We start from the raw sequence: 12,476 nt of genomic DNA, 5'->3' as shown, positions 1-12,476 counted from the left end.
AATATAGCATTTTCAGTTGTTAAACAACTTCTGAAGCTGAACTGTACATTTGCTAGCAAATTACGTGGTGTAAAATGATTACATTACACAGCCTTTTCAATAACTTCAGCAAACAGTGACGGCATAGAAATAGGTCTAAAATTGTCTGCCTTATCCCTTTTTATGTTTTTATAAAGCGGCTTTACTACTGAGTACTTCAATCATTCCATTCCTAAAGGCAAAATTACAAATATCGCTAAATACAGGGCTAACATGTGCAGCACAGTGCTTTAATATTCTGCTAGGCACTCCATCATATCCATGAATCCTCAGTCTTGAGTGATTTAATTATTGACTTGATTTCCCCCTCCTCTGTATCACAGAGGAGTATTTCGGACATTAATCTCGGAAAAGTGTTTGCCAAGACAGTTATATGATTCCCTGTAGAATCTAAGTTTTTATTTATTTCACCAGCAATGCTCAGAAAATGATTGTTAAATGCCATACATATATCTGATTTATCAGTAATATGAGGGGGGACCCAAAAGAAACCTGATTGTTGTCATAAAAAATTTATTGATGAACCTTTTCACAAAATTACTTCAGTCACCTTCAAAATACTCTCCATTACATGTGATGCACTTGTCAAGTGTCTTTTCCCACTGTTGGAAGCATGTTTGGAACTCTTCAAGTTTGATATTGTCCAGTGCCCTTTGCGAAGCTGTTTTTACCGCCTCCACATCGTCATAACGCTCCCCATTTAGCGTTTTTTTCATTCGTGGAAATAGGAAAACGTCGCACGTGGCTAGGTCCGGCGAATACGGAGCGTGGGGAACGACAGTCCGCCTCTGAGATGCCAAACAGTGGGTCATTCGTAAGGCCGTGTGTGCTGGAGCGTCGTCGTGGTGCAGAAACCAGTCACCTAATCGCCAAAGTTACGGGCGTTTCCTGCTCACATCCTCTCGCAGACGCCTCAAAACATCCAAGTAAAAGTGCCGGTTAACAGTCTGGCCAGGGGGTACGAATTCCCGATGCACAATTCCACGAACATAAAAAAAAGACAGTGATGATCGTCTTCACATTGGACCTCACTCGCCTCACTTTTTTTGGTCTGGGAGAGTTAGGAGCCCTCCACTGGCTTGATGCTTGCTCGGTTTCTGGGTCATACCCTTAAAACCAACTCTGATCCCCTGTAATGACTTTGTTCGAGAAGTTTGGATCACGGGCAATCTCTGTTTTCAAGTCCTGACACATTCATGTGGCTGGTTTTTTGCTCCTGCGTGAGAAGGCGTGGAACAAATTCAGCAGCAACACGTCTCGTGTGCAAATCCTCACTCAAAATCCACTGGCACGAGCTCCAACTGATTCCTGTCTCTGCTGAAATTTGGTCGATAGTTCGGTGACAATCCTAGTTGATATTTTGGTGGACCTTTTCAATGTTCTCCTCATTTCACGATGTTGAAGGGCGTCCAGAACGAGCTCGGTCTTCGACACACATCTCACCACGTTTAAAGCGCCCAAACCACTCGAAAACCTGTGTGCGGCTCATAGTGTCCTCCTGGAAAGCTTCCTGAAGCATTTGATGTGTCTCCGTTGCAGTTTTTTTAAGCAGGAAACAAAATTTCACACACACTCTTTGTTCTTTTAAAGTTGCCATGACGATTTCGCAGAGGTAACCCGCCAACAGTCAGAGAAACACAATACCACACTTGCACGTTGAGCTCTACACTGACGCTGTCTGCACAGCTGTTTCATGAAGGTCTCTACTAACATCATCTAGCGTCAGAACCCTGCACTACATCCCAAGGTGCATGAGAAATGTGTTAAGGAAATTATTATGTTTATCATCTATGTTATCAGCACTATAAACACCCTGCCACTCTGGTTCCTTGACAAGGTTTAAAAAACTCTCTATTGCTTTTGGATTAACTTTCCTACATAGTTTGTAATTATATGTGACATTTGTTTGAGTGCAAAAGCCTTTTTGTGTTAAAATTGGTTGCATCATGGTCTGAAAGGCCATTCACCCTTTTACTATCAGAATACCCATCTAGTAATGAAGAATGGAAAAAAAGCCATTGTTTGTGGCTGTGCTACTGTTCCCCTACACCCTAATTGGAAAAAAAACACAGTCTGCATTAGATCATATGAATTTAGGAGATCTACCAACATCCTTTTTCTTGCACCATCATATACAAAATTTATATTGAAGTCAGCACATGTAACTAATTTCTGATACTTCCTATAAAGTGAATCAAGCACCCTCTCCAGCTTGAGCAGAAATGCTGTGAAGGCAGAGTTAGGGGACCTTTAAATAACAATTAGAAGTTTAGTTTTACTAACTTCGACTGCCTGCACAACATTCAAATATCCGTTCAATGTGGTGCCGTGACACGTCTATGGACTCAAATGGAATACTGTTTTTTACGTACATGGCCACTCCCCCACTCCGTAAGGAACTCCTTGAAAAACAAGCAGCTAATCTGTATCCGGTAAAGGAAGCCTCTAAATTGTCAAATTATTTAGGTGGTGCTCCAATATACCAGTAATTTCAGAGTCAACATATATAAGCAGTTCATGTTTATGTTTAATACCTCTTATATTTTGATGGAATATGCTAATTCCTTCTCTACTTAGAAACATGATTTCCTCTGAAGGTGATTTCTTAGTTAGAGGGACTTAATTTAAACAGGTATACGTGTCAACTGACTTCAATCTAAAAGAAGGTGCAGCTCGGACACCAACTACAACAGGAATTTTTCCATGAGTAATCCCACCACCCACTACTACACTGTCACCTATAAGCTTTGCCAGCCTCCCCTTCCCATATCTATTATTATTATTTCCTTCACTTTCTCAGACGTTAAGTCCGGTTAAAAATGGAGTGACGCGGACCTTGATCAAGCGTCACTTCCTTTTAACTGTACGGTATGTGTTATATTGCATTTAGGAACTTTCGGGTAATTTAACATGTATCAATAATTACGGATTTCTGTAGTTGTATATATATGTTTGGATGTAGCTGTATTGCATTGATGTACTGGTGGATATTGTGTGGTATGACTCCTGTAGTTGATAGTATAATTGTTATAATGTCAACTTTATCCTGATGCCACATGTCTTTGACTTCCTCAGCCAGTTGGATGTATTTTTCAATTTTTTCTCCTGTTTTCTTCTGTATATTTGTTGTATTGGGTATGGATATTTCAATTAGTTGTGTTAATTTCTTCTTTTTATTGGTGAGTATGATGTCAGGTTTGCTATGTGGCGTTGTTTTATCTGTTATAATGGTTCTGTTCCAGTATAATTTGTATTCATCATTCTCCAGTACATTTTGTGGTGTATACTTGTATGTAGGAACGTGTTGTTTTTAAAAGTTTATGTTGTAAGGCAAGCTGTTGATGTATTATTTTTGCGACATTGTCATGTCTTCTGGGGTATTCTGTATTTGCTAGTATTGTACATCCGCTTGTATGTGATCTACTGTTTCTATTTGTTGTTTACAAAGTCTGCATTTATCCGTTGTGGTATTGGGATCTTTAATAATATGCTTGCTATAATACCTGGTGTTTATTGTTTGATCCTGTATTGCAATCATGAATCTTTCTGTCTCACTGTATATACTGCCTTTTCTTAGCCATGTGTTGGATGCGTCTTGATCGATGTGTGGCTGTGTTAGATGATACGGGTGCTTGCCATGAAGTGTTTTCTTTTTCCAATTTACTTTCTTCGTATCTGTTGATGTTATGTGATCTAAAGGGTTGTAGAAGTGGTTATGAAATTGCAGTCGTGTAGCCGATGTATTTATACAAGTGATTGCCTTGTGTATTTTGCTAGTTTCTGCTTGTTCTAGAAAGAATTTTCTTAAATTGTCTACCTGTCCATAATGTAGCTTTTCAACTACAGTCGCATCGGAATCTGTACGTCACTGTGTTCTAAACCTCTGGTGCACAGAAGCTACGGACATTTCCACAAATTGTGAAGATGGCTGGATTTTGTGAGACAAAACAAAGCTACAAAAAGCACATATATCGATGGCTGTTGTATGCCACTTGTGTGGCAACCAGATAATTTCAAGAAACTGTGACATTCCATGGCTTTCCAGCTCCCACAAACAGTCATTGTGCGATTTCTTCTTGTGAAGGCACCTTAACAACAAAGCATATCATAGACCACGTGTTAAAACAAAAGAATTGAAAGCAAAGATCTGAGAAGCAGTTGCAAAAATACTCAGTCATGCTCAGTTTCTCATAGAGACTACAGGAATGTTTGCACAAAAATAGAGCTCATCTACAAAATGTCATCTCCAACAAATAAATTTACTTTATATATATAAGGCATATTTTTTTATTATTAAGTGGCATAAAAACATTTTTTCTAAGCACTACTTAATTATTTATTCACTTTACTGTTTTGCGGAATCACCGTGTACATTACCTTTAGAATTACAATGATTGCATTTAATTTTGTTTAATTTTTCCCATTGGATTGTTGCAGACTGGTGCACTTACTGATGATCCACCAATGGAAGATGATCCACTTTCCATTTGTGATCCACAGATCGTTAAGAAAGAGGTACGTAACGGCTGTATGCCAAGTTCTTGTAATTCTTTGCTTGTTCTTGTGAAATAAGTGGACATCGGTATTGTGGAAATTATCTGATCATTGATGATATTACAATAATAGATATTATGGGATGTCAGTATTAAAATCTCCCTTTGTAGTGATGATGCACAAAAAACAATGTAACGTCAACAGACCCATTTTTTGTTTTAACATTTCTGCTGTTTCTCTAATGTAACTACACACCCTGACATACGCAACCACACCTAAATACAACAGTCTGTGACACTCCCCACCTTGTATACCATATTGATGGCAATTGTATGAGTATGGTGGAGTCTTGTGGTTATTGTGAATATTATCCGTCTAATTATATTTATTGTAAAGCAAACAATATTAACAGGTAAGCTAAGGTGTTAACTGTCAGTTTGTGAAAGATGGGATAATCGTCAAGTTTATTTTTCTTAAGACCATGCTCGTTTTGACTTCGGCCAAGTTGCTGCTTGAAAAACATTGACATTTGTGTTTGGTGGAAGTATAGTGAGTGATTCCCCTTCTACAAACTCTGTTACCTTCTTGTTGCTAGGTCGTTAAATCCTGACATGGTGAACCCAGAAAAACTATTAAGTCTGTGTATTCAGTAAGTTGGGTGGAGTAATAGTTTTCTGTTTCTGGAAGTGTATAAGAAGTTGATACAGAGGACACATCATTTCATTGTGGAGATCTTAAGTATTTCATTATACATTCGAAAATATCTTCTGTAAGAATGTGTATGATCAAAGGTTTTGAATTACTGGAGTATCAAACTCCTTGTCTCACAATTTGTATCCCTGCGATAGACCTAGGTGCAATACCTGTCCCACACTTCTTCCCGCCACCACCTAGATGAAATTTTATGTCTCAGAAAGACACCGGTAGGAGAAACTGAAGATTTTAAGGTGTACCCTGGACTGAGGCAAGGGGATGCCATTTAACCTTGTCCTATAGAAGATCGATAGAGAATTTTCTAAAACCGGTCCACAAGGGATCCAGCTACAGGATGTGAACATTACAAGACTTGCGTATGCAAATGATGTAGCACTAATAAGTAGTTCCAAAAGAGAATTAATCAGAATAATGCAAAATTACTGTAAAATTGCTGAGAAAACAGGATTACATATTAATGAAGAAAAGACAGAATACCTGCCCATAATTAAGAAAACCAGAAAAGATGCACCTCTGACTGTAGATGGATTCAATTTCAAAACTGTTGACCACTTCAATTACCTAGGAAGTCTTTTTAATAATAACAACAGAACAGATATAGAAATAGATGCTCATTTATCAAAAGCAAACAAGACACACAGTTTCATCAAAATTCTAAGAAAAAGATCACTTAGCAGTAACTTCAAAATCTGCTTATATAGATCGAGCATTATACCTGTGATGTTATATGGATGTGAAACATTAATATTTAGAAAGGAAGGTGATGAGTAACTGTTAACATTCAAAAGAAAAGTACTGAGGAAAATTTTTGGGCCTGTTTAGAACGAAAATAACATGGAATGGAGAATAAGAAGAAGTGAAGAATTAAGAGGGCTGTACAAACACTTTAACATCATCGAAGTGCTCGAGAGGAGGAGGTTGAATTGGGCAGGCCATATAGCAAGTATGACAGAGAATAGACTACCTAGAATGGCATTCAGCAGAACAATAGAAGGAACGAAAGGAAGAGGGAGACCCAGAATCAGATGGCGGGATAACATTCTGGAGGACACAACTATGATGAACAGCAGCAGCAACTGGACAAACAGTGCATTGGACAGTCAGAAGTGGAAGAGGCTCATAGAGCAGGCGTATGGTCGATAAGGCCCTTGCTACATGTAAAGTAAAGTAAGTATTAAAAAGTTCGAAGAAGGGCAGCTCGTTTAACACTATCGCAAAACTGGGGGGAGAGTGTCGCAATACGATACGTAAGTCGGGGTGGCGGTTTACATTGGCTGGATCGTGTCGCGAAATGTGGATCTCCAACTTTCTCCTCTGAATTTGGAAATTTTTTATTCACGCCGGCCTGTATACGGTAGGGAGAAATGGTCATCATACCAAAATAAGAGAAATCAGAGCTCGCACAAAAATATTCAGGTGTTCGTTTCCCCCCCACACTGTTAGAGAGTGGATCGGTAGAGAAATAGTGTGGAAGTGGATTGCGTAGTAGTCGTATAGATGTAGATGGAGATAAATACTGTATTGCAGACATGGACCAGCGAAGGAACAAAAATTGGTAATGTAACGTATTTTTTCGACATGATAATTAAAAATCTCCTGGCTACCCTTTGTTTTACTGGGGAATGGTTTCATCCGCCGAAGCGGCCAGACGTTGTGTGCGGGCAGCCATTATAATGTCCTTATCGTAACGGCCCAACCGTGCCTGCGCATGCTGTCACGCTAGTCAGACTTCCCGGCACGGCGTGCGGCATGTGACGCACGTGACGTTACAGCTTATTGTTGCATGCCACGTCCCTTGGCAGCCACGTCTGCTGCAGGGTTCCGCAGTTGTCAGACGGGTGAGCGAGCCGCACGTACTTTTTTTTTCCCACTATCGGACTTAACTTCTAAGGTCATCAGTCCCCTAGAGCTTAGAACTACTTAAACCTAACTAACCTAAGGACATCACACACATCCGTGCCCGAGGCAGGATTCGAACCTGCGACCGTAGCGGTCGCGCGGTTCCGGACTGAAGTGCCTAGAACTGCTGGGCCACCCCGGCCGGCCGCACGTACTTGCATTCAGGGAAGTGGAATGTGCTACACCACAAACCACTTGATCTCGTGGAATGTCTTCCACTGCCGCGTAAACCAGTTGACCGAACGCTTCCAAACTGGTACTCCACTGTCCTCATACCTGTAGGACTGACAAGGAATCCCTTGAGGGGTAGATCACAAAGTTCGGTCTTTAGAATGACTGATCTGAAAGTTCTGTTTTAATAATTACGACAGGAAAAATAGTAGCTGCTAATGATTCGCCACGTGCATCAGGAGGGCAACAGAGCAGGCGTACGGTCGATAAGGCCCGTGCCACAAGTAAAGTAAAGAATGTGTATGATCAGAGGTTTTGAAGTACTGGACTATCAAACGTCTTGCCTCACGATTCGTATCCCTGCGATAGACTTCGGTGCGAGACTTGCCCCACACTTCTTCCCGCCACCACCTACTCCAGTCCAGTCACTAACACCACCTATCCCATTAAAGGCAGGGCTACCTGTGAAATCAAGTCATGTTACCTACAAGCTAAGCTGCAACCACTGAGCTGCAGTCTATGTGGACACGACAAACAACAAGCTGTCTGCCCGCACGAGTGGCCACCGACAAACTGTGGCCGAGAAACGAATGGACCACCCTGTTGCTGAACACGCTGCCCAAAACGGCATCCTTCATTTCGATGACCGCTTCACAGGCTGTGCCGTACCGATCCTTCCCACCGACACCAGCTTTTCTGAATTGTGCAGATGGGAATTCTCCCTGCAATATATCCTACATACCTGCCGGCCTCAGCCTTTGTTACTCAGTGTCCTTCGCTCACATATCCCCTTCCCTGTTGCCATCCAGCATTACACAGCCTTCTATTCCATCAGTGCTCAAACAATCTTTTTACTTCTTTCCTTCCCCTTCGGCACGCCTGCACCCTCTGTCTAACCTGCCGACTGCACCTAGCTGCCCTGCCCTCTCCCACCTTGGCTCCCACAATCGGAACTTTACTGTCCCCTGTAATGCACCTCTTTCTCCGAGGGACAAATATTAATTATCAGTAGCAGTATATTAAGCTACAAATTATCATTTTAAACCTGTGTGATCTCCCCGGTGTGCCTAGTCGACCACCAGTCCCCGTCACGCTGTTTCACTCTAACAACAGAGTACATACGGGGTTGAAGACATGGAGAAAGATAGGTATCATCACAATTTCAATTTAGAGTAATATAACTTTCTGACCTTTAATGGTCGTTGTTGCACGCTCGTCGTCCGGTGACAAATCTCGCCATCCGCTGTTTGTTAAATCAATTTGAGGTCCAGGGTGTGTACTTTGCTGCTCGAGAACTGACACATAGTTAAACGTCCAACTTTTATTTTATAAATGCTGATCGTGACGATATTCAATAATTTTCAATGTAACAGCTTTTCCAATACATCATTTCGTTCCCTCTACCCTTGATCTTCTCAAAGCATGCGTACTAAAAGACGTCTCGACACCAACTGCCCATTGTCTCTACACCCGCCAACAACCGGCTCCTGTTCACAGAGCTTACAAACTGTGCAGTACTGCCAACCTCGGTTGTATATCGATATTTTACACATCGCACGTATACATATATGAAAAACATAGTATGAAAAATGAAAAGTGTTTATAATATAGTTCTGTGGCAATATATCTCATTATTGTCGTCATATTAACAGTTTTGTAACAAAATAATAATGTTCCATTTTATGTTTACGTAGTTAAAGATCACTTTCTCCTTAAAGTTGATTGACGGCACCGCACACCTCGCCAGCCGGTGGTGTCGGTAGTTTCGGTAGTCAGTTACACTACACCCCCTCCCCTATCCTGCTATCCCTCTCCCTCCGCACCCCACCCTCCTCCATACCCCCACCACCCAGATTACTTCTCCTCGCTCACAGTCTGGCCTCGGCAACAAACCTGTAAATAATCTCCCCATTACTACTCGATACGGGAAAGTGGCACAAGTTGCCTACTTCAGATATCTGGGAGAGATAATCCAACCATCAGGACTAAACTCGATAGCCAATAAAGGTAAAATCTCCAGATTACAAAAAGCATATAAGCTCACGTGGAATCACTATAATAAGAAATCTATTTCTGTCAGTGCAAAACTAAGGCATTACAAGACAGTAGTCCTACCAGAAGCACTTTATGCTGCAGAAACTACAGTGATTCGTGATCACACTAAGATCAGAGAGATTGAAAAGCAGAAAAGAAAAATTCTGAGGGAAATATATGGACCAGTGTTTCGGGGAGGAATTTGGATGAAGAGGCCAACTACAGAGATTTACAAAGACATAGAAACAATAATCGACACCATTAGAAAGAGAAGGATAAAATTTTATGGACATATCAGCAGGATGAATAAAAGCAGGCTCACAAGGCAAATCTTTGAGATAGTAAACAAGAGCAAAAAAAAAGATAAAGTGGATCACTGTAGCAGAAGAAGACATTAGAGAAGTGGGGATCACACAAGACAACATATACAATAGAGAACAGTTTAGAAACATCATACAGAAACACACACTTAAACAAGAACATATGGAGAACAGAATGGGAAAAAGATAGTCAGAAGAACGCAAGAGAGAACAGAGTGAATGTATGATGAGAATTTTGGAAGAACGAAGAAAGAAGAAGAAATCATGACTACTCTAGTTCAATCGCTCTCTCAAAAGGGAATAATCGAAAATAATAATAATAATAGTGTGTGTGTGTGTGTGTGTGTGTGTGTGTGTGTGTGTTGTTGTTGTTGTTGTCGGGTTTTTTTAAATTCAGAAGGCTTTTTGGCTGATAGCTTACTTGTTTAGCAGTCTTTGTGTTCTGTCTGCCTGTGACCCAACGTTTCAACTATATGGTGGTTAGCAGTCTTGCCTTTTCATAATATTGTCATTATTCCACCCTGTGTTTTCCATTGTTTGAAGTAGCAGAAATATAACAAGCACACATTGATGTGCAGCTGAAGTATTACCAGTCAATTTTGAAAGAAATTAATGAATGCTAGCTAGACATTCAGCGTTCACTGTACGTTAAGGAAATTGTTGGCTTGTTATGCATGTATATAATTCACATCACCAAGTGTCACATTGTTAAATAATGTATAATGTTCCAATTCATGTCCTGCGCGGTGTTTCCCTTTTTCTGTGTGCATGCATGGCGACTTCAGTAACACCACGAATAGGGAACACTATGTGCCTTATCTGTCAGTTTGATGGGGTCTAAGTTACCTTTTACAGTTCTTCTTCAAATACGGTCGCCTTTTCATTTTGCTCGCAGTCCATATTCTTCATACCACAGCTGTGCGTGAACTTCTCGGCTTTGTCTCCAGCCAGGGTAAGAATGTGTCTCACTGTTTACAGTTACTGAATGATGAACATGTCTTCAATGATGATCTGCTGTTCAGTATGCCTGACCACACTGAATTCAGTGTAAGATTTAAGATTTACAGTCAACGTTTGTCTTGAGTGTTTACATTGTAGTATGTCTGTCTTCTCTGAGATGTTCATGACACCTCCAAGGGGCAATGTCTAGGAATAAATGCCCATTTCCAGCAAGTGTTACCGTGCTCACAACTTCACGCCTTGCCACTACTGTGTTTTGTTACTGTCTATCCGCTACCTTCGCAGATCAGATCGGGGTGCCCACAGTAGATTTTTCACACTACATAAAATGTTTATAAAAGACAGAATCATCTTTCACCAGCACGAGCATCTTCAGTGGAATGTAGATCGTTCTCACAAATAAACAGTGTTACGCTACACCCTGTTGCCTTCCACATTCCATTTGAGGATGGCTTAAGTGCATTAAAAAGGTTTTAGTCAAAGAAACTGGCTGCTCATAGAAGATGCAAAATTTTCCCATTTACAAAAGTGAATCAGGCTTTGTATTTTTTCTCCATATCTCCTTCCATTCCTTGAAGTCCGAGTCTTAATACTGTAAGGGAATGTGTGCTTGTAGCTTCTGTTAACAATGTTTTTCATTATTCCAGGTTCTTGATGATCCATTAGAAGTCTCAGGGTGCAGTGTCTGTATTAAAGAAGATCCAGACTTCGATTTGGAAGTAGATGCGACTGACAATAAGGTAAGTTTCCACATTCGTACCAGAATCCTCGTAGAATTGTAGTTGTAGAGATAATGTTTACTGTGTGCATAGCGTCTGATAATACACTTGCATCCTGGGTAGTTTAAAGTGACAAGCATGCCAATTAAAAGGGACGGGCTCAGCAATTAAATGTTTCGAAGACTCAGTCTTCGGAGCTGTGAACTGTCGGGAGCCACTAAACCTCGACAACCTTAAGTTTTGGGCGTGCTTCAGTGGCAACTGTGTGGAGCTGTGGAATATTGTGTTAGCGAGGAATGTGTTTTTTTTTTCTCTTAAACACTAAAATAGTACAGGCTTGTACATGCAAGATCAACACTGCAAGGGGCTGGGTGGCTGTTGAACCGAATCTGAGGTTTGTGAACAACCTCTAAGAAAGGTCACTAGTACAAGATGATCCTCGTTTCTAAAGTCCTGAAGATTCCCAATTGAATATGTGTATTGTGTGAGAGCTCCCAGTCGAGAAAGTTGTCCAGTAGAGCATCTGCCCAAAGCGGACTGCCCGACAGTAGCGAGCATCGCCACCCGACCTCAGAGTGGCTTTTTCCTTGTTAAAGGAGAGGAGGAATCAATCGAGATGGTGTCAGTGTTTTACATAAACTGCTCTCATATATTGTATAAACTCTTCAATCTGTTAAACATTTAAGAAGTGGGGGTCCTTTTGTGGAAATAGTTATTTATCATCAAAACCTGTGATGTTTCTTAAAGAATTCTCAGTAAAATAGAAGATTACACACTCAGTTTGAGCAATGCCATTGTTTCTTGCAGTGATTATATGAAGATTTCCTTAAAGAACTCGGAGAAATGTGGTTTGGGGAAGGATTAATGAATGTGAAGAACACTTCAAAAAGAACGAATGGTGAGAACAGTGAAAGAGGGTGAAGCCGTACATCCAGGACCTAAAGCATTGTACAGACATCAACACTGAAGGGACTGTCACAACAGCTTGGAAGAGGCAAACAGAGTGCTCGCAACGAACCTACCCTCACTTGAAGATTCAACTGTGTGTTCAACATCACCATTGATGTGGATGCACGCGCGCGCGCACACACACACACACACACACACACACACACACACACACACA

The 12,476-nt window shown here is 40.9% G+C and overlaps 1 protein-coding gene across 3 annotated transcripts in view; it reads left to right on the top strand.

The window, feature by feature from the left end:
• LOC124553956 overlaps window positions 1-12,476 on the top strand; it is a 241,926-nt gene that overhangs the window by 172,650 nt on the left and 56,800 nt on the right. For all 3 annotated transcript variants that reach the window (XM_047127970.1, XM_047127971.1, XM_047127969.1), the window contains 2 exons: window positions 4,477-4,554; window positions 11,279-11,371. In XM_047127970.1, the coding sequence (XP_046983926.1) occupies window positions 4,477-4,554; window positions 11,279-11,371 (171 nt within the window). The remainder of the gene's footprint in view (window positions 1-4,476; window positions 4,555-11,278; window positions 11,372-12,476) is intronic.

This window comes from Schistocerca americana, chromosome 11, assembly GCF_021461395.2.
Source record: "Schistocerca americana isolate TAMUIC-IGC-003095 chromosome 11, iqSchAmer2.1, whole genome shotgun sequence".
In the NCBI taxonomy this organism is placed as follows: Eukaryota; Metazoa; Arthropoda; class Insecta; order Orthoptera; family Acrididae; genus Schistocerca; species Schistocerca americana.
This window is presented reverse-complemented; position numbering and strand designations above follow the sequence as displayed.